We start from the raw sequence: 23,321 nt of genomic DNA on the forward strand, positions 1-23,321 counted from the left end.
ATTGCTGGACACACTGGGGGTAATACGCTGGACACACTGGGGGTAATACGCTGGACACACTGGGGGCAATGCTGGACACACTGGGGCAGATTGCTGGACACACTGGGGCAGATTGCTGGACACACTGAGGCAGATTGCTGGACACACTGTGGGTAATATGCTGGACACAGGGGTAATATGCTGGACACTGGGGTAATATGCTGGACATACTGGGGCAGATTGCTGGACACACTGGGGGTAATATGCTGGACACACTGGGGCAATGCTGGACACACCGGGGCTGATTGCTGGACACACTGTCTGGGGGCAATGCTGGACACACTGGGGCAGATTGCTGGACACATTGGGGGCAATGCTGGACACACTGGGGCAGATTGCTGGACACACTGGGGCAATGCTGGACACACTGGGGCAGATTGCTGGACACACTGGGGCAATGCTGGACACAACGGGGCTGATTGCTGGATACACTGGGGGCAATGCTGGACACACTGGGGCAGATTGCTGGACACATTGGGGGCAATGCTGGACACACTGGGGCAGATTGCTGGACACACTGGGGCAATGCTGGACACACTGGGGCAGATTGCTGGACACACTGGGGCAATGCTGGACACAACGGGGCTGATTGCTGGATACACTGGGGGCAATGCTGGACACACTGGGGCAGATTGCTGGACACATTGGGGGCAATGCTGGACACACTGTCTGGCGGCAATGCTGGACATACTGGGGCAGATTGTTGAACACACTGGGGGTAAAATGCTGGACACACTGGGGTAATATGCTGGACACACTGGGGGCAATGCTGGACGACACACTGGGGCAGATTGCAGGACAAACTGGGGGCAATATGCTGGAGTCAGACACTGGGGCAGATTGCTGGACACACTGTCTGGGGGCAATTCTGGACACACTGGGGGCAGATTGCTGGACACACTGGGGGCAATGCTGGACACACTGGGGCAGATTGCTGAACACACTGGGGGCAATATGCTGGAGTCAGACACTGGGGCAGATTGCTGGACACACTGCCTGGGGTAGATTGCTGGACACACTGCCTGGGGTCACATACATTGCATACATACATGTGTTACCCTCGCTCTGCGCCCTTGACTACAGATATGTACCTCACCAATAATGTACTATTAGCCACGCACCAATCAGAAAAGAAAATGATAAGCAACACTGTGTCCCCCATTAACTATAATCTCTCACTCCCAATAATATAAACTATTCAGTATCTTACTCTCCCCAATTACCTGTAAGGCTATGTGCACACGGACTATATGCAAGGTTTTACAGCACAAGTAAAGTGAATGAGATCCCCGAAGTCTCCTGCACACGTTGCATATTTTTTCGTTGCAGATTTGCATAGTGCAAATGGCAATTCCTGCAGCGTATTTCACCCATACTAATGAGTGGAGGAAAATACGTAACAAAAGCGTGGCAAAAATGTTGACAAAATAAATGTATTTTATGCAACTTTCTTCCTGCAGACACATTAGGATATGCAGCAGAATTTTCTCCTGCAAAGCTTGAAGGTATGCACATAGCCTTAGTCCCTGCCCTGTGTCCCCTCATCTTTCATTATAAGTCCTTGATAGCATCATAATAAATTTGAGGGTGGAAGAAGACACTAACAGGTACTGAATGCCTCCTCCGCAACCTCCCAATTCATTACATAGTGTCCTGTGCACCTTTCTACCTCCTCTCCCCCATCCTCATCACTGTTCTCCCCAGTGTATTGGTTAAAAAACAAACACAACAACACCACTCACCTCTTCTAGTGTTCCCCTGCAGCATAGTCGTCGCTGGCAACTTTCTCTCTGACAGAGGCACACGCTGCTGCTTGCTGAAGTCATCAAGCCATGCGTGCCTGTGTCAGCGAGAAAGCACCAGGCAGGAAGCAGAGGATGAATCCCTGCAGCTCCGCTCCCATTTTATCATGTAGGCAGCGGAACAGCAGGGATCGCTCCATGCCTGCTGTGTTTGATAAGGGCAATCTGGCCATTGGCCCCCCAGAGCCTCGGGCTCCATGAAACAGGCCAGACTGCCCACAGTATTAGCCGCCCTGCAAGGGCCACCCTCCACCTCCGGGCCCTGGTGCAGCTGTATTGGCGGTATGTCAGCCCCTGTATTGTGGTCTCAATGCTGAGCTGTAAGCAAGTATCCTAAAAGACGAGTTACTTTGTATACTCGAGTACTACGGGTATGAAAAGGAAGACGTACTGTTCCAACAGGACAACAACATGAAGCATACGTTCAGATTGGCAAATAAATGGTTCAATGATAATAAAGTTGAGGTGCTGGATTGGCCCCCACAGTCTCTAGACCTCAGTCGAATCGAACACTTGTGGGTAAAGTTGAAGAAAAAGCTGTGTACATACCCAAGTTAGTCAACCAGTATGCACCAACTTTGAGATCGTGTAGAAGAGAACTGGGATCAGATTTCAGTCAAAACATGCTTGAATCTGATCGAGAGCATGCCCATAAACATTCAGGCAGTGTTGAAAACCCAAAGGTGGATTTACAAAATACTCACAAAATAATAAATTAAAATTTACAAGTGCAAAACAGTAACATGACAAGAATCTGCATAACTAATCGTATGCTAAATACAGTCAAATGTCAAATTTGAGTATGAGATAGCCCAGATGATGGTCTATAAAATGATGGTAGTCTCCGATTCGAAGCAGTAGTGGATGGTGAGATATGGAGCCTGAAAGTCAAAAGTTCAAAACATCGCTACCCTTTTGCTCGTCAGTGTAAGTATGTCTTATTGTACAGAAGTTGACAACACAGCCAAGACAACTCAATTAAAAAGCTGGCTTATGCGTGATACAGTTGGGTTTTATGCAGCATGTAGGAAAGTGACTGATGAAGTTGTGAGGAGCAGTGGGATGGATTTTTCAGAAAAAAAGCATTCTAATCACAGCAGGGTCTATTGACGTAAGTCACAGCTTATCTACAGCAATGAAGGTAAAATTCCACAACTATGTTCCTTTATATGGTTGTTAGTACTTACTGATTACAATATGTGTTACAGCTTGAGACTGGCAAAAATTGTGGAAAGATCATCAGACTTTGTATATATGGCAGCACCGACCGATCTTTATAACCTCATATAAAGGCCCTATGGCTCTACATGGCCTCAAAGCATAACTATACAGGCATAAGCCCTCGGAGATCTGAGAAGAGAGATCACATATGTTGCCAAATGAAGTTTGACCAAGTCTGATGTTACAGTACGTCTAGTTATAACCAAACACTGTTTATTTTAATGATTAATCTTTACAACTGTACAATAACCTCAAAGATTCCTCCTTTTCACATAATAAAAAATGTATACAACTACAAATAATTATCAAGGAAGGGTCATAGAGCACGGGAGGGTTTCCTCCTGGCAAATTCTAGGCCCACAATTGGAGCAGCCCATCTTTAGACTTGGGTATAGTATAATAAATAATTTCCACTCCCATGATTATAATCTTACTAGATTGTGGCCCGATTCTAACGCATCGGGTATTCTAGAATATGCATGTCCCCGTAATATATGGACAATGATGATTCCAGAATTTGCGGCAGACTGTGCCCGTCGCTGATTGGTCGAGGCAACCTTTATGACATCATCGTCGCAATGGCAACCATTATGACATGTACGTTGATACTGTGCCCGTCGCTGATTGGTCGAGGCGAATTCGCGGCAGACTGTGCCTGTCGCTGATTGGTCGAGGCAACCTTTATGACATCATCGTCGCCATGCTGTGCCTGTCGCTGATTGGTCGAGGCCTGGTGGCCTCGACCAATCAGAGACGTGGGATTTCCAGGACAGACAGACAGAAAAACCCTTAGACAATTATATATATAGATGTGTGTGTGTGTGTGTGTGTATATATATGTGTGTGTGTATCACATCGGGTATTCTAGAATATGCATGTCCCCGTAGTATATGGACAATGATGATTCTAGAATTCGCGGCAGACTGTGCCCGTCGCTGATTGGTCGAGGCAACCTTTATGACATCATTGTCGCCATGGCAACCATTATGACATCTACGTCGATACTGTGCCCGTCGCTGATTGGTCGAGGCGAATTTGCGGCAGACTGTGCCCGTCGCTGATTGGTCGAGGCAACCTGGCGGCCTCGACCAATCAGAGACGCGGGCTTTCCAGGACAGACAGACAGACAGACGGAAAAACCCTTAGGCAATTATATATATAGATACCCCCTTGTAGTGATCACACCCCATAGAAGAATAATTAGCCCCACCCAGATTATAATATTGCCCTGCAGGAATCAGCCATTCCACCCCCCTTGGATTATAATGAGCTGCCCCCTGTAGCATAATAATCGCCTCCTGTGATTGGGACATGTGAATCTGCAGCAATCATTTTACCCTCCCCCAGAATTATAATTACACACCTCAGTAGTATATTAATCGCTCCACAACCCAGATTATAACTACATCTATCAAAAAGTCCAACTCTGCGCTACTTTCCCACAAAGAATACATAGCAAGATGAGCGCGGTCACTAGTGCAGCACTACCAGATGCACACAAATTACAGATTGTGATGTGGCCATAGATGATTTATAAGTACACGGTACAGATCTGCTCAGGCGGGCCTCTGCTTAGTCCTATGTGGAGAACAGGAGAGATGATTAGTCCGGGGGAAAGGCAGCAGTACAGGGGCGGCCAAGATGCAGAACCTGAAATACTTATATAATATTATATTGGTAAATGCAAAATCATGTCCCCAACACAAAAATTAAAATCAACAGTAAAGAAAAGTCCAAAACTTCTCTGTAATAATCACCCATCTGAGATGAGCACAGGACCTTGGAGGTTTCCATTCATTTTCATGCAGTGATTGACTACAGTACAATCACTACAGTGAGATACGGACGAGTCTCGCAGGTTAAAACCAAGCTCTGGCACCGGCACTCCGGAGCCGAGCGTGCGGCCGCATAGCAATACATGGAGCCCAACTGTAGATCCAGCACAGCTGATCCTGGGTGCTGTCTTCACTTGGACCTGCTATATCATGGTACCTGCCTGTTTACTCATCTCTAGTTCTTCAAGGTGCTGTCACACTCAACTCAGTAACTCCAATGGGTTTGTCCACATATCCTTCCCCATTGATCCTCAGGCCATCCAGCATTTCCAGCTCCGCTTATCCAGGTGTCGCTCTGCATATCCAGCTTTACTGGTCTTCTCTACACCACTTGGCGTCCAGCTTGTCTAGCTCTGCTACATCATGACTTCAGTCCGTGCTGCTCACCCATAACTACGGCTTAGCGAAATATGTCATCCTATCCCTATTACACTGCTGATCACACTAAACATCTCTAAGCATAGGTATTAACCCTTTCCCGACCTTTGACGCACCGTATGCGTCATGAAAACCTGTGCCATTCCGACCTGTGACGCAGCATATGCGTCATGGCCGGATTGGGCTCCTGCAGGCCGGGTGAAAGGGTTAACTGTAATTTCACCCGGCCTGCAGGGACAGGAGGAGTTGTACTTTAGCCCAGGGAGGGGTGGCTTCACCCCCCCGTGGCTACGATCGCTCTGATTGGCTGTTGAAAGTGATGTTTCACTTTCACTTTCAATCAGAGCGATAGTAATATTTCACCAATGAAAATTGGTGAAATATTACAATCCAGCCATGGCTGATGCTGCAATAGCATCAGCCATGGCTGGAGATCACGATCTGCCCCCCCACCGCCACCGATCACCTCCCCTCTGGTCCCCCGTCCGGTCAAATAGTGTCCCCCGCTCCCCTCTGGTCTCCTGTCCGCTCCCCCCACTGTCCGATCAGACCCCCTACTCATACTTACCGATCTGGGTCCCTCCCGGTGTCCGTCCGTGTGTTTGATGGGCGCCGCCATCTTCCAAAATGGCCGGCAGATTCGTTACTGGTACATTTTGATCGCTGAGATAGAACCTATCACAGCGATCAAAATAAAAAAAACAATAAATAAACCCCCTACCCATTATCACCCCCATGGATAGGGACAATAATAAAATAAAGAAATTTTTTTATTTTTTTTATTTGCCCCACTAGGGTTAGGGTTAGTTCACACTGCGTCTAAGCAGTCCGTTAGACGGACTACGTTACACCGCGGCATAAACGAGGTGTAACGTAGTCCGTTACGGCCGCCATTGACAGCAATGTCGGACGCATCACTAGCGCACGCCCACAATGGGCGTGCGCTAGGGATGTGCCGTCATTGAGTGACGGACCCGGAGACGCGGGCTGCAACGTTTCCGGGTCCGTCACTGCTAGCGCAGATAGAGCTAGCAGATGCTCTATCTGCACTAGCGCGATGCAAACGTCGGCACTTGCGCTAGCAGCAGCCCGTTAGCGTATGTGCTGAACGGGCTGCTGCTAGCGCAGTGTGAACCTGGCCTTAGGGTTAGGGTTACGGCTAGAATTAGGGTTAGAACTAGGGTTAGGGTTAGAATTAGGCTATGTGCACACGGTGCGGATTTGGCTGCGGATCTACAGCGGATTTGGCTGCGGATCCGCAGCGGATTGGCTGCTGCGGATTCGTAGCAGTTTTCCATCAGGTTTACAGTACCTATGGAAAACCAAATCCGCTGTGCCCATGGTGCGGAAAATACAGCGCGGAAACGCTGCGTTGTATTTTCCGCAGCATGTCAATTCTTTGTGTGGATTCCGCAGCGTTTTACACCTGTTCCTCAATAGGAATCCGCAGGTGAAATCCGCACAAAAAACACTGGAAATCCGCGGTAAATCCACAGGTAAAATGCAGTGCCTTTTACCTGCGGATTTTTCAAAAATGGTGCGGAAAAATCTCACACGAATCCGCAACGTGGGCACATAGCCTTAGGGTTAGGGTTGGAATTAGGGCTAGGGTTGGAAATAGGGTTAAGATTAGGCTGTGGTTCGGGTTATGGTTAGGGGTGTGTTGTGGTTAGGGTTGGGATTAGGATTAGTGTTGGGATTAGGGTTAGGGGTGTGTTCGGGTTAGGGTTGTGGTTAGGGGTGTGTTGGGGTTAGGGTTGTGATTAGGGTTATGGCTAGAGTTGGGATTAGGGTTAGGGGTGTGGGGGGGTTAGTGTTGGAGGTAGAATTGAGGGGTTTCCACTGTTACGGCACATCAGGGATCTCCACACGCAACATGGCGCCACCATTGATTCCAGTCAATCTTGCATTCAAAAAGTCAAATGGTGCTCCCTCCCTTCTGAGCCCCGACGTGCGCCCAAACAGTGGTTTACACCCACATATGGGGTATCAGTGTACTCAGGACAAACTCGGCAACAACTGTTGGGGTCCAATTTCTCCTGTTACCCTTGTGAAAATAAAAAATTGCTTGCTAAAACATCATTTTTGAGGAAAGAAACATGATTTTTTATTTTCACGGCTCTGCGTTGTAAACTTCTGTGAGGCACTTGGGGGTTCAAAGTGCTCACCACCTATCTAGATAAGTTCCTTGGGGGGTCTAGCTTCCAAAGTGGGGTCACTTGTGGGGGGTTTCTACTGTTTAGGCACATCAGGGGCTCTGCAAACGCAACGTGACGCCCGCAGACCATTCCATCAAAGTCTGCATTTCAAAAGTCACTACTTCCCTTCTGAGCCCCGACGTGTGCCCAAACAATGGTTCCCCCCACATATGGGGTATCACCGTACTCAGGACAACAACTTTTCGGGTCCAATTTCTCCTGTTACTCTTGTGAAAATAAATTGTGGGCTACAAAATAATTTTTGAGGAAAGAAACATGATTTTTTATTTTCACGGCTCTGCGTTATAAACTTCTGTGAAGCACTTGAGGGTTTAAAGTGGTCACCGCACATCTAGATTAGTTCCTTAGGAGGTCTAGTTTCCAAAATGGGGTCACATGTGGGGAAGCTCCAATGTTTAGGCACACAGGGGCTCTCCAATCGCGACATGGTGTCAGCTAACGATTGGAGCAAATTTTTCATTCAAAAAGTCAAAAGGCGCTCCTTCCATTCCGAGCCCTGCCGTGTGCCCAAACAGTGGTTTACCCCCACATGTGAGGTATCAGTGTACTCAGGAGAAATTGCCCAATAATTTTAGGATCCATTTTATCCTGTTGCCCATGTGGAAATGAACAAATTGAAGCTAAAAGAAATTTTTTGTGAAAAAAAAAGTACTTTTTCATTTTTACGGATCAATTTGCGAAGCACCTGGGGTTTCAAAGTGCTCACTATGCATCTAGATAAGTTCCTTGGGGGGGTCTAGTTTCTAAAATGGGGTCACGTGGGGGAGCTCCAATGTTTAGGCACACAGGGGCTCTCCAAACGCGACATGGTGTACGCTAACGATTGGAGCTAATTTTTCATTCAAAAGTCAAATGGCGCTTCTTCGCTTCCGAGCCTTGCCGTGTGCACAAACAGTGGTTTGTGACCATATATGAGGTATCGGTGTACTCAGGAGAAATTGCCCAACACATTTTAGGATCCATTTTATCCTGTTACCCATGTGAAAATGAAAAAATTGAGGCTAAAAGAATTTTTTTGTGAAAAAAAAAGTACTTTTTCATTTTTACGGATCAATTTGTGAAGCACCTGGGGGTTTAACGTGCTCACTATGCATCTAGATAAGCTCCTTGAGGGGTCTAGTTTCCAAAATGGGCTCACTTGTGGGGGAGCTCCAATGTTTAGGCACACAGGGGCTCTCCAAACGCGACATGGTGTCCGCTAAAGATTGGAGACAATTTTTCATTGAAAAAGTCAAATGGCGCTCCTTTCCTTCCGAGCCCTATTGTGCTCTCAAACAGTGGTTCCCCCCCACATATGGGGTATCGGTGTACTCAAGACAAATTGTACAATAACTTTTGGTGTCCAGTTTCTCTTTTTACCCTTGGGAAAATAAAAAAAATTGTTGCTAAAACATCATTTTTTAGGACTAAAAAGTTAAATGTTCATTTTTTCCTTCCATGTTGCTTCTGCTGCTGTGAAGCACCTGAAGGGTTAACAAACTTCTTGAATGTGGTTTTTAGCACCTTGAGGGGTGCAGTTTTTAGAATGGTGTCAATTTTGGGTATTTTCAGCCATATAGACCCCTCAAACTGACTTCAAATGTGAGGTGGTCCCTAAAAAAATGGTTTTGTAAATTTTGCTGTAAAAATGAGAAATCGCTGGTCAAATTTTAACCCTTATAACTTCCTAGCAAAAAAAAAAAATTTAATTCCAAAATTGTGCTGATGTAAAGTAGACATGTGGGTAATGTTATTTATTAACTATTTTATGTCACATAACTCTCTTGTTTAACAGAATAAAAATTTGAAAATTGCAAAATTGTCAAAATTTTAGCCAAAATTTCCTTTTTTTTCACAAATAAACGCAAAAATTATCAACCTAAATTTACCACTAACATGAAGCTTAATATGTCACGAAAAAACAGTCTCAGAACCGCTAAGATTCGTTGAAGCGTTCCTGAGTTATTACCTCATAAAGGGACACTGGTCAGAATTACAAAAAACGGCAAGGTCTTTAAGGTCAAAATAGGCTGGGTCATGAAGGGGTTAAACACTGTTACAAAGGGCTAGGGAAAGATATTAAAATATATAATGTTATCATTATGACTAAAGTACAATTTCCTCAACTAATCTTTGCCTGTCCTCTCTACTTTTTACAAGACTATTTACCAGTTCACCCGATGTGATCAAATGTATCCTTATACACTACGTAATAAAAAAAAACATGCTGATTCTAATAAATAATTAACTCTTTAAAAAAAATATATTTTCAAATCAAGCATGTTTATTAGCTGGTGTACATATGGTACATAAATAACAGATTTTGCCTTTGGACAGCAATTGCTTCATGTTGACGGCTGCCTCGCTTTACATACTGTAGATCCTCGGATGCCTCAGTGCAATGGTGGATTTCCTGAGCTGCACTAGAAGCTGTTCCACAAAAAAAGTGCAAATCATTTGGGAAATCTGTAAGAGAAGCAACAGGAGAACAAATTATATGGAAAATAAAATAGGCAAACACTTTTTGTACATTTCTCTTTTTAGTGCCAAATGATTTTTAAACTCAATGTTCTTTGCAGATAAGGGTTAAAATATATCTTTTACTGGTCTAATACAGGACTCATAATCCTATGCAAAGTCACAAAGTTCAACTATATACCCGTAATTATGGATGCCTGCAGCAGCCACTAGAGATCACTAGATCAGAGGTCCCCAACCGCCGGTCCGCGGATCAGGACCGGGCCGTTGAGGTTTTTCAGCCGGTCCGCGGCGCCGCTGACTGCTAGCTTCGCGGCCCTGCGCCTGGTCAGAGCACGCTCTGTGACAGCTCGCAGCTCCCAGCAGAGAACATTATGCAGGACGGGGCGGGGCGTCAGGCGGGTCTTAGTGACGCAGCCCTCCTGCGCAGTATGGTGTGTTCCTGATGGGGTGGGGCGGCAGGCTCTCCTCACTGACACGCCCAGTGGCGAATCTAGGGGGGGGGGGGGGCAGCCGGGGCATTTGCCCCGGGCGCAGCCGGCAGGGAGGGGCGCAGTCGGGCCGCCTCATTCGGCGGTCCGCAGTGTCTCCCCCGGCGGCTGCATTCTGCCGCCCCCGGTCAGGGAGTCAGCTGTTCTCTGTGCCGACTGTCAAGCTGACAGCCGGCACCGAGAAGCTGCAGAGCGCCGGCTCCCAATGTGTGCAGAGGTGGAGGGGAGCCCCTGCAGGGTGGCTGCGACGGGCAGGGAGAAATCCCCGCAGCTCCGCTGCCCAGCGATCTGTCTTCCTGCTTCCTCTCACACAGACGCGCCGCTGGATGACGTCATCATTCAGCGGCCGGCTGTGTCAGAGGAAGGCAATGAGATGCTGTGGTAGAGTGCGAGGAGAGGTGAGAGGGGTGTGTGAATGTGTGTGTGTGAGAATGTGTGTGCGAGAATGTGTGTGTGTGAGAATGTGTGTGTGTGAATGTGTGTGTGAATGTGTGTGTGTGTGAATGTGTGTGTGTGTGTGTGAGAATGTGAATGTGTGTGTGTGAGAGTGTGTGTGTGAATGTGTGTGTGAGAATGTGTGTGTGTGTGTGTGTGTGAGAGAGAATGTGTGTGTGTGAGAGAATGTGTGTGTGTGTGAGAATGTGTGTGTGAATGTGTGTGTGTGTGAATGTGTGTGTGTGTGAATGTGTGTGTGTGAATGTGTGTGTGAGAATGTGTGTGTGAGAATGTGTGTGTGTGAATGTGTGAATCACATTCTCATTATAAATGTCATAATTACATGATAAGTATGCACTAAGCTCCACCCCTCCATAACCCCACCCCCATATGACCAGAGCACCACCCCTGCCCCACCCCCACCGGGCCATGGAAAACTGGTCTTGCTTAAAGCCGGTCCCTGGTGCAAAAAAGGTTGGGGACCTCTGCACTAGATCACTAAATGGAGCTCAATCTATAACAGAATACAATAACCGCCTTAGCTCCCTCTAGTGGTGGCTTCAGGTAACCTGAAATTAATAATCTCAACATTTTGAATCTTCTTAGATGGTTTTTCAATGTACAAGAGGTAGATATGCACTGGTAATCCATATGTGTATCTGAACTCTCAAAATCAACACTATGGAAAAACGTAAATATGATATTCATTTATCAGATTAGTCATAAAACCAGGTGTTCACATAATATAGGCCTTGAAGGCAGGACAAATAATGATGCATGGTTCCCAATGAACCTAAAGAGACAATAATAAGTAAATAAATCAATAAATAAATATCTATAATCACCCCAATAAAGGTCAGAGCCGTGAGAAAATAAGAATGGGTAGGTACAAATGTATATAGTCGCTCTATAGTCGTTCACATCTGGCAACTGTCAATTTGCCTCCAACACTTTTCCTTTCACTTTTTCCCCATTATTTGGTTGGGGCAAAATTATTTTGTGAATTGGAAAGCGCAGGGTTATAATTTCGCCTCACAACACAGCCTATGACGCTCTCGGGGTCCAGACGTGTGACTGTGCAAAATTTTGTGGCTGTAGCTGCGATGGTGCAGTTGCCAATCCCGGACATACACACATACATACATACACACATACACACACACACACACACACACACATACATTCAGCTTCATACATTAGATTACTTTTGCAGCTAATATTTCAGGAACTACTATTGAAGGGCACAAGAAGGAGGGTCTATAAACGGTGTAGGGGTTTCACACTCTCATTTAGGCATTAGGCTTTATGTAGCGTTCAAACAGGCAATGCAGTGTTGGTCCAAACAAGTGCAGTGTTTATTGCTTTTCACCAGTTGCACAGCACTAAAATAAACTCAAACATAAATCCCTCAGCCTTGTCCAGGCACTAACGAAACAGAACAGACCCTGGCTACTCACATGCGGCTAAGCTAGCCCCAGCTCGGTCAAACAAAACAGCTACTGTCCACAGCAACCACTGTTAGTAGTTGTTGTTCTCTGCACACGGCCTATGCCGCCTATTCTAAGAGGGATTCTGACCTCCGCTACATCCAGCAGACAGACTGACTCCTCAGTCACTTCATTCAAAGAGAGACCCTTCTTCACTCTCTCATCTTGGCTTTTCACTCACACTGCCTGTGCATTCAACTCTTCTTCATACAGCTGACTGACACTCCGTCAGGAGGCTGCCACTCCAGGAATCTACTTCCTGCTTCTTAGAGGCACACTGCAGGTGCTTCTAATCAAACACTGCAGAGCTGTCCTTCCTAGCTGTGCTACAACGGATAGAACCTCAGTACAACTGTATGTTTATACTGGTCACAAGAATAGACTGACCCATTTCTTGCTCTAATCAACATTTAATTTTGTTTGGCAATACATGGGTGCTCCAGAGTCTAGACAATCTTTGTCTAGACTCTGGAGCACCCATGTATTGCCAAACAAAAGTAAATGTTGATTAAATCTTGAAAAGAGGTAATCCTCATTTTATATTTTAATTTATAAAGAAAATTGGAAACCTTAAACTATCCCTGCAAAGTAAATTATAACAATTATTATTATTTAAGACCGCAGAATGAAAGGAATTCTAACCTAAATGCTGAATGAGGCAAACAACGTGACAAAAGCACATATTATAAAGGTGCACATGACAAGCTGACTTTGCCTTGGACTGCTACAACACTGGTGGCACAGGCAGCAGGAAACATTTCAGTTTTCCAGCTTTTTGCCTAGTGCACTGTCTAGAGCAGAGGTCCCCAACTCCAGTCCTCAAGGCCCACCAACAGGTCAGGTTTTCAGGATTTCCTTAGTCTTGCCCAGGTAATAATTGCATCACCTGTGCAATGCAAAGGAAATCCTGAAAACATGACCTGTTGGTGGGCCTTGAGGACTGGAGTTGGGGACCTCTGGTCTAGAGGACCTGTTTATACTCCTAAGAGGAAAATAGGTCACAATCTTTTCTGGCTGCAACACTTCCAACAACACAAAAGAGGCCAAATCAATAAGTGCTTAATTAAAAGGACTTATATGATCTGACAGAATGAGGAATGTGTAACAATGAAAAGGATCACTACAGCCCATAAATAATAGCAGTATGGGTATTCTGGTATAAGTATATGTCAGGGTAAATAAGTTACGTTTTGCGCCTCTGAGCAATAAATCACCAACAGGAGAGACAATGTATTATAGTCACAAACATACAGTATCAACATGTGACAGGGGTGCAACTGCAAAGGGTTAATCTATCTCCATTCACTCAGTCTTGCCCTCACCTTCCACTCAAACTACAAATTGAGCATAAATTGTACTCTGATGCGGTCACATTGACCAGAGACACAATATGCTGCCAACCAAGGGGTGACGAGTCCCCAAAATGCACAATGCTGACAGTCAAAATGACAAACGCTCTCAGAAAGGCTATAGATTGGTTAGAGAAAGCATGTAAGGTCCAAACTTACCGTATTAAAGTTTTAAACTTTCATATAAAATGTACAGCGATTAAAAAATAAATAAAAAAGGTACAAAATACAGTGACATACAAATATGCAAAATAGTTATAAAATAAAAGGGATAAAACAGACAATACAGACAATCTTTAGATGCTCTTCTGTTTCCTTGAGAGTAGGAGAATGTTGGCACACAAACAGATTTGGCTGATCCTCACAATGTGGCAGACCCCCACCCCATCACTTGTTAAAATTAACAAATTTAGTAAACATGAAATACTCTTTGCTTGCCCTTCATGCAGTTTACTAGTGATCTGTCATTTATGTGATTCTGTAATATTCCCCTAATGGCCACTTCATTACATCTCTCGCTAAGCAACAGTGATGTTTCTTGCCAAGCGGGAAGAAAAGTCCACAGAGGCAGGGAGGATGGCTACGACAGAAATGTTCATCCGGAGATACAGAGAAAAATTTTCAAACCAGCAATTGTTGATGGTTTTAAAACAAAATAATTTCTAGTAAAGAGGTCCTAAGAAAATGATAAAAAATACTACCCAAAAGGAAAACCAAAGTATCTTGTGCCCCATGCTTGATTGTCTTTCTAAGAAATTCCTCTTAACGTGTGTACACGGGGAATACATAGTGTATGTAAAAACTCACCTTTTACTTGATGCTTTGAGCGGTAGTCTGTGGCTGGGTCATGCCAGCTGATGATGGATCATTGCCGTCTGCTTGGACCGGACTCACGGGCTAGAACGGAAAGAAATATTATTTGCACATTGTAATTACTAAAGAACATTGAGAGTCTTATACATGTGTTTATATATATATATATATATATATACAGTGGGGCAAAAAAGTATTTAGTCAGTCAGCAATAGTGCAAGTTCCACCACTTAAAAAGATGAGAGGCGTCTGTAATTTACATCATAGGTAGACCTCAACTATGGGAGACAAACTGAGAAAAAGAAATCCAGAAAATCACATTGTCTGTTTTTTTATCATTTTATTTGCATATTATGGTGGAAAATAAGTATTTGGTCAGAAACAAACAATCAAGATTTCTGGCTCTCACAGACCTGTAACTTCTTCTTTAAGAGTCTCCTCTTTCCTCCACTCATTACCTGTAGTAATGGCACCTGTTTAAACTTGTTATCAGTATAAAAAGACACCTGTGCACACCCTCAAACAGTCTGACTCCAAACTCCACTATGGTGAAGACCAAAGAGCTGTCAAAGGACACCAGAAACAAAATTATAGCCCTGCACCAGGCTGGGAAGACTGAATCTGCAATAGCCAACCAGCTTGGAGTGAAGAAATCAACAGTGGGAGCAATAATTAGAAAATTGAAGACATACAAGATCACTCATAATCTCCCTCGATCTGGGGCTCCACGCAAAATCCCACCCCGTGGGGTCAGAATGATCACAAGAACGGTGAGCAAAAATCCCAGAACCACGCGGGGGGACCTAGTGAATGAACTGCAGAGAGCTGGGACCAATGTAACAAGGCCTACCATAAGTAACACACTACGCCACCATGGACACAGATCCTGCAGTGCCAGACGTTTCCCACTGCTTAAGCCAGTACATGTCCGGGCCCGTCTGAAGTTTGCTAGAGAGCATTTGGATGATCCAGAGGAGTTTTGGGAGAATGTCCTATGGTCTGATGAAACCAAACTGGAACTGTTTGGTAGAAACACAACTTGTCGTGTTTGGAGGAAAAAGAATACTGAGTTGCATCCATCAAACACCATACCTACTGTAAAGCATGGTGGTGGAAACATCATGCTTTGGGGCTGTTTCTCTGCAAAGGGGCCAGGACGACTGATCCGGGTACATGAAAGAATGAATGGGGCAATGTATCGTGAGATTTTGAGTGCAAACCTCCTTCCATCAGCAAGGGCATTGAAGATGAAACGTGGCTGGGTCTTTCAACATGACAATGATCCAAAGCACACCGCCAGGGCAACGAAGGAGTGGCTTCGTAAGAAGCATTTTAAGGTCCTGGAGTGGCCTAGCCAGTCTCCAGATCTCAACCCTATAGAAAACCTTTGGAGGGAGTTGAAAGTCCGTGTTGCCAAGCGAAAAGCCAAAAACATCACTGCTCTAGAGGAGATCTGCATGGAGGAATGGGCCAACATACCAACAACAGTGTGTGGCAACCTTGTGAAGACTTACAGAAAACGTTTGACCTCTGTCATTGCCAACAAAGGATATATTACAAAGTATTGAGATGAAATTTTGTTTCTGACCAAATACTTATTTTCCACCATAATATGCAAATAAAATGATAAAAAAACAGACAACGTGATTTTCTGGATTTTTTTTTCTCAGTTTGTCTCCCATAGTTGAGGTCTACCTATGATGTAAATTACAGACGCCTCTCATCTTTTTAAGTGGTGGAACTTGCACTATTGCTGACTGACTAAATACTTTTTTGCCCCACTGTATATATATATATATATATATATATATATATATATATATATATATATATATATATATATATATATATATATATATATATATATATATATATATATATATATATATATATATATATATATATATATATATACACACACAGTGCCTTGCAAGAGTATTCGGCCCCCTGGAACATTTCAACCTTTTCCCACATATAATGCTTCAAACATAAAGATACCAAATGTAAATTTTTGGTGAAGAATCAACAACAAGCAGAATAAAATTGTGAAGTTGAACGAAATTTATTGGTTATTTTAAATTTTTGTGGAAATTCGAAAACTGAAAGTGGGGCGTGAAATATTATTCGGCCCCTTTACTTTCAGTGGAGCAAACTCACTCCTGAAGTTCATTGTGGATCTATGAATGATCCAATGTTGTCCTAAATGCCTAATGATGATAAATATAATCCACCTGTGTGTAATCAAGTCTCCGTATAAATGCACCTGCTCTGTGATAGTCTCAGGGTTCTGTTTGAAGCACAGAGAGCATTATGAAGACCAAGGAACACAACAGGCAGGTCCATGATACTGTTGTGGAGAAGTTTAAAGCCGGATTTTGGATACAAAATGATTTCCAAAACTTTAAACATCCCAAGGAGCACTGTGCAAGCGATCATATTGAAATGGAAGCAGTATCATACCACTGCAAATCTACCAAGACCCGGCCGTCCCTCTAAACTTTCATCTCAAACAAGGAGAAGACTGATCAGAGATGCAGCCAAGAAACCCATGATCACTCTGGATGAACTGTAGAGATCTACAGCTGAGGTGGGACAGTCTGCCCACAGGACAACAATCAGTCGTACACTGCACAAATCTGGCCTTTATGGAAGAGTGGCAAGAAGAAAGCCATAAAAAGTGTGGTTTAAAGTTTGCAACAAGCCACCTGGGAGACACACCAAACATGTGGAAGAAGGTGCTCTGGTCAGATGAAACCAAAATTGAACTTTTTGGCAACAATGCCAAATGATATGTTTGGCGTAAAGGGAACACAGCTCATCACCCCGAACACACCATCCCCACTGTCAAACATCGTGGCAGCATCATGGTTTGGGCCTGCTTTTCTTCAGCAAGGACAGGGAAGATGGTTAAAATTGATGGGAAGATGGATGGAGCCAAATACAGGGCCATTCTTGAAGAAAACCTGCTGGAGTCTGCAAAAGACCTGAAACAGGGACGGAGATTTGTCTTCCAACAAGACAATGATCCCAAACATAAAGCAAAATCTACAATGGAATGGTTCACAAATAAATGTATCCAGGTGTTAGAATGGCCAAGTCAAAGTCCAGACCTCAATCCCATCGAGAGTCTGTGGAAAGAGCTGAAAACTGCTGTTCACAAACGATCTCCATCAAATTACTGAGCTCGAGCTGTTTGCCAAGGAAAAATGGGCAAGAATTTCAGTCTCTCGATGTACAAAACTGATAGAGACATACCCCAAGTGACTTGCAGCTGTAATCGCAGCAAAAGGTAGCGCAACAAAGTATTAAGTTAAAGGGATCGAATAATATTGCACACACCACTTTTCAGTTTTTGAATTACCACAAAAATTTTAAATAACCAATAAATTTCATTCAACTTCACAATTGTGTTCCACTTGTTGTTGATTCTTCACAAAAAATTTACATTTGGCAACTTTTTGATTGAGGCAGGATATGTGGGAAAAGGTTGAAAAGTTCCAGGGAGCTGAATACTTTCGCAAGGCACTGTGTATATATGTATATATATGTATATACAGTGGGGCAAAAAAGTATTTAGTCAGTCAGCAATAGTGCAAGTTCCACCACTTAAAAAGATGAGAGGCGTCTGTAATTTACATCATAGGTAGACCTCAACTATGGGAGACAAACTGAGAAAAAAAAATCCAGAAAATCACATTGTCTGTTTTTTTAACATTTTATTTGCATATTATGGTGGAAAATAAGTATTTGGTCAGAAACAAAAATTCATCTCAATACTTTGTAATATATCCTTTGTTGGCAATGACAGAGGTCAAACGTTTTCTGTAAGTCTTCACAAGGTTGCCACACACTGTTGTTGGTATGTTGGTCCATTCCTCCATGCAGATATCCTTTAGAGCAGTGATGTTTTTGGCTTTTCGCTTGGCAACACAGACTTCCAACTCCCTCCAAAGGTTTTCTATAGGGTTGAGATCTGGAGACTGGCTAGGCCACTCCAGGATTTTGAAATGCTTCTTACGAAGCCACTCCTTCGTTGCCCTGGCGGTATGCTTTGGATCATTGTCATGTTGAAAGACCTGCCACGTTTCATCTTCAATGCCCTTGCTGATGGAAGGAGGTTTGCACTCAAAATCTCACGATACATGGCCCCATTCATTCTTTCATGTACCCGGATCAGTCGTCCTGGCCCCTTTGCAGAGAAACAGCCCCAAAGCATGATGTTTCCACCACCATGCTTTACAGTAGGTATGGTGTTTGATGGATGCAACTCAGTATTCTTTTTCCTCCAAACACGACAAGTTGTGTTTCTACCAAAAAGTTCCAGTTTGGTTTCATCAGACCATAGGACATTCTCCCAAAACTCCCCTGGATCATCCAAATGCTCTCCAGCAAACTTCAGACGGGCCCGGACATGTACTGGCTTAAGCAGTGGGACACGTCTGGCACTGCAGGATCTGAGTCCATGGTGGCGTAGTGTGTTACTTATGGTAGGCCTTGTTACATTGGTCACAGCTCTCTGCAGTTCATTCACTAGGTCCCCCCGCGTGGTTCTGGGATTTTTGCTCACCGTTCTTGTGATCATTCTGACCCCACGGGGTGGGATTTTGCGTGGAGCCCCAGATCGAGGGAGATTATCAGTGGTCTTGTATGTCTTCCATTTTCTAATTATTGCTCCCACTGTTGATTTCTTCACTCCAAGCTGGTTGGCTATTGCAGGTTCAGTCTTCCCAGCCTGGTGCAGGGCTACAATTTTGTTTCTGGTGTCCCTTGACAGCTCTTTGGTCTTCACCATAGTGGAGTTTGGAGTCAGACTGTTTGAGGGTGTGCACAGGTGTCTTTTTATACTGATAACAAGTTTAAACAGGTGCCATTACTACAGGTAATGAGTGGAGGAGAGAGGAGACTCTTAAAGAAGAAGTTACAGGTCTGTGAGAGCCAGAAATCTTGATTGTTTGTTTCTGACCAAATACTTATTTTCCACCATAATATGCAAAAAAAATGATAAAAAAACAGACAATGTGATTTTCTGGATTTTTTTTTCTCAGTTAGTCTCCCATAGTTGAGGTCTACCTATGATGTAAATTACAGACGCCTCTCATCTTTTTAAGTGGTGGAACTTGCACTATTGCTGACTGACTAAATACTTTTTTGCCCCACTGTATATGTATGTATATATATGTATATATATGTATATATATGTATATATATATATACATATATACATATATATACACACACGCAGTACAGACCGAAAGTTTGAACACACCTTCTCATTTGAAGCTTTTTCTGTATTTTCATGACTATGAAAATTGTACATTCACATTGAAGGCATCAAAATTATGAATTAACACATGTGGAATTATATACTTAACAAAAAAGTGTGAAACAACTTAAATTATGTCTTATATTCTAGGTTCTTCAAAGTAGCCACCTTTTGCTTTGATGACTGCTTTGCACACTCTTGGCATCACGTTAGATGTGCACTGCGAAGAGTCAGTGCACCGGGGACAGGAGCAGAGGCAGGGCACCGAGGAGCAGGAGAGAGGTGAGTATTTGGGGTTTGTATTTTTCATGTGTATGGGATGTTTGTATGTACATAGTAGGCTACGTGGGGCTCATGCTGTATATAGGGAGGCTATGTGGGGCTTATGCTGCATATAGGGAGGTTATGTGGGGCTCATGCTGTATATAGGGAGGCTATGTGGGGCTCATGCTGTATATAGGGAGGCTACGTGGGGCTCATGCTGTATATAGGGAGGCTACGTGGGGCTCATGCTGTATATAAGGAGGCCACGTGGGGCTCATGCTGTATATAAGGAGGCTACGTGGGGCTCATGCTGTGTATAGGGAGGCTATGTGGGGCTCATGCTGTATATAGGGAGGCTACGTGGGGCTCATGCTGTATATAGGGAGGCTACGTGGGGCTCATGCTGTATATAAGGAGGCCACGTGGGGCTCATGCTGTATATAGGGAGGCTAGGTGGGGCTCATGCTGTATATAGGGAGGCATTCACCGCACACTCTTGTTTGTCAATTTGCAGATGTGCTGTACACACTTTATTCCAAAAAAGATTGTTTCAAACAGATAAACAGACCACAAGCAGTGTAGAGATAAAACTTGTCATAACAACCCAACGTTTCGACCCTCCCGGGTCTTAGTCATGGGGTTACTTGGTTGTAGGTGTCAGAACGGAAGGTGAAGAATGTGGTAGGGACCCTTATACTTAGAGTACCAGAAACTGCTTTTTGTGTGGTATCCCGGATGGTGGAGCGGCGCATCCGCGTCCTGCTCAGTGTGCAGCCATTTGGCAAAGCTTACTGCGACCGTATGAACCCATAAGAACATCACTTTGGCTACCGAGCAGTCACTACACTGTAGAGCCACAGAGTGGCTATGAGGAGAAAAAAACAACGGGGAATACACTGTGTGCAGAATTATTAGGCACTGTGCAGAATTTTAATGTTGATGCTGTGATTTCCGACAATTACAAGGCAGCCACTCAGTGGTCACATCACACACTCGTTTCCCCTTCCTAAACATCACATTCATTGTGTGCAGATTTATTAGTGAGTATTTTGACCATATCATACTTTTTATGCAGATTTTCCAACTTCAAACTGTAGAAACTTACATGCTTATTAGATGAAGCAGATTAGGTGATGCATACTTAGTCCACACCCTCCTTCAAGTACACAACACCCTTTATCAATGTGTGCAGGATTATTAGGAAGCTTGTGTTCCTCATGCAAAATGGGCCAAAGATAAAAGATATTAAACCGACTCTGAAAAGTAAAGTATTCTTACCGAGAGATGCAGCATTCTTGAAATTCCTCAGATATTGGGGCAAGATCGCGGAACCATAAAAAAACAGTCAACAGAGTCGCAAACATGGGTTTCGAAAAAAAGAAGCACATTATATGCAAGAGATTTGAGTAGAATCAAACATGAAGTGACCAGGAGTCCATGATCCTCCATTGCTGTCATATTCCAGAACTGCAACCTCGCTGGAGGCCCAGAAGAACAAGGTGTTCAGTGATCAGAGACACGGCCAAGGTAAGGAAGGCTGAAACACAACCACCACACAAAAAGACACAGAAGTGAAAACGTCAAGACTGGGCCAAGAAATATCTGAAGACAGATTTTTCAAAGGTTTTAATGAACTGATGAGATAACTGTGACTCTTGATGGACCAGATATTGGCACTGACCTTCATTTTTGACTCAAATACCGGTAAGATGAGTGGGTACTGCCAAAGGTTAGTACTAGTTGGACCTTTTAAGGTTGAAAATGTACTCAAAATCAACTCCCAAACCTAATGCCAGTTTTTAGAAGACACTTTCATCAAGCAATGTTTTAATAAAACATCTGCATGTTTCAAGAAAACCATGATTTTTATGCAGGATAATGCTCCATCGCATGGATTGAAGTCTCCACTGCTTGGTTGGCCATTTATTGGCCCAGTCTTGACGTTTCCACTTCTCTTTCTTATTCAGTGGTGGTCGGATTTCAGGCTTCCTTACCTCGGCCATGTCTCTGAGTACTGAGCACCTCGTAGTTCTGGCCAGGGATGGTGTAGAGTTCTGAAATAAGACAGCACAGGGGCAGACTGGACTTCTGGTCGCTTCTCGTTTGGTTTCCCTCAAATCTTTGGTAGTCAATGTGTGTCTTTTTTTTCTTAACACATTTTTTTACTACCCTGTCAGAGTTGCCAACTTGATGTTTTATTTTTTTTCTAGACAGGGTAAGAAAAAAAATTAGAGACAGACAATATTTCTTGCGGACACATTGGATAACCGTGATAAATTATTATTATAAGTGATACAGATCTAGAGCCCATAAGACATCAGCTGCATCCACTGTAAGATGATGATAATTACAGTGAAAATTTGTATCATTTTTTCCAGCCTCCCAAAAAATCACGGACAGCTCAATTTTTATAGAAAGGACAAAATAGTGCCATATTTTTATGGACTGCCCTGGAATTTCTGGATGGTTGGCAACCCAGGACCCTGTTGACCATTTGCAAGAAAACTTTTGATTGTTCTCTGATCACACCCAATATCGTAGCAGTTTCAAGAGATCTGCAACCCTCTGTAAGACTTGTAATCATTTTTGGCTTTTCAGAGTCAGTTAACCCCTTAGTGACAGAGCCAATTTGGTACTTAATGACCGAGCCAATTTTTACAATTCTGACCACTGTCACTTTATGAGGTTATAACTCTGGAACGCTTCAACGGATCCCGCTGATTCTGAGACTGTTTTTTCGTGACATATTGTACTTCATGTTAGTGGTAATATTTCTTCTATATTACTTGCGATTATTTATGAAAAAAACGGAAATATGGCGAAAATTTTCAAAATTTTGCAATTTTCAAAATTTTTATTTTTATGCCCTTAAATCAGAGAGATATGTCACGAAAAATAGTTAATAAATAACATTTCCCACATGTCTACTTTACATCAGCACAATTTTGGAAACAAAATTTTTTTTTGTTAGGGAGTTATAAGGGTTAAAAGTTGACCAGCAATTTCTCATTTTTACAACACCATTTTTTTTTAGGGACCACATCACATTTGAAGTCATTTTGAGGGGTCTATATGATAGAAAATATCGAAGTGTGACACCATTCTAAAAACTACACCCCTCAAGGTTCTCAAAACCACATTCAAGAAGTTTATTAACCCTTTACATGCTTCACAGGAACTGAAACAATGTGGAAGGAAAAAATGAACATTTAACTTTTTTTTGCAAACATTTTAATTCAGAACCATTTTTTTTATTTTCACAAGTGTA

At 43.6% G+C, this 23,321-nt stretch overlaps 1 protein-coding gene across 1 annotated transcript in view; it reads right to left on the reverse strand.

The window, feature by feature from the left end:
* Nucleotides 1–9,737: 9,737 nt before the first annotated feature.
* Nucleotides 9,738–23,321, reverse strand: part of APOO (apolipoprotein O) — a 103,214-nt gene continuing 89,630 nt past the window's right edge. Inside the window, exons 8-9 of the mRNA XM_069761461.1 lie at nucleotides 14,521–14,610; nucleotides 9,738–9,939 (exon numbers count right to left, since the gene is read on the reverse strand). Coding sequence (XP_069617562.1) covers nucleotides 14,524–14,610 — 87 coding nt within the window. The 3' untranslated portion in view covers nucleotides 9,738–9,939; nucleotides 14,521–14,523. The remainder of the gene's footprint in view (nucleotides 9,940–14,520; nucleotides 14,611–23,321) is intronic.

Source organism: Ranitomeya imitator, chromosome 3, assembly GCF_032444005.1.
Source record: "Ranitomeya imitator isolate aRanImi1 chromosome 3, aRanImi1.pri, whole genome shotgun sequence".
NCBI classification, from domain to species: Eukaryota; Metazoa; Chordata; class Amphibia; order Anura; family Dendrobatidae; genus Ranitomeya; species Ranitomeya imitator.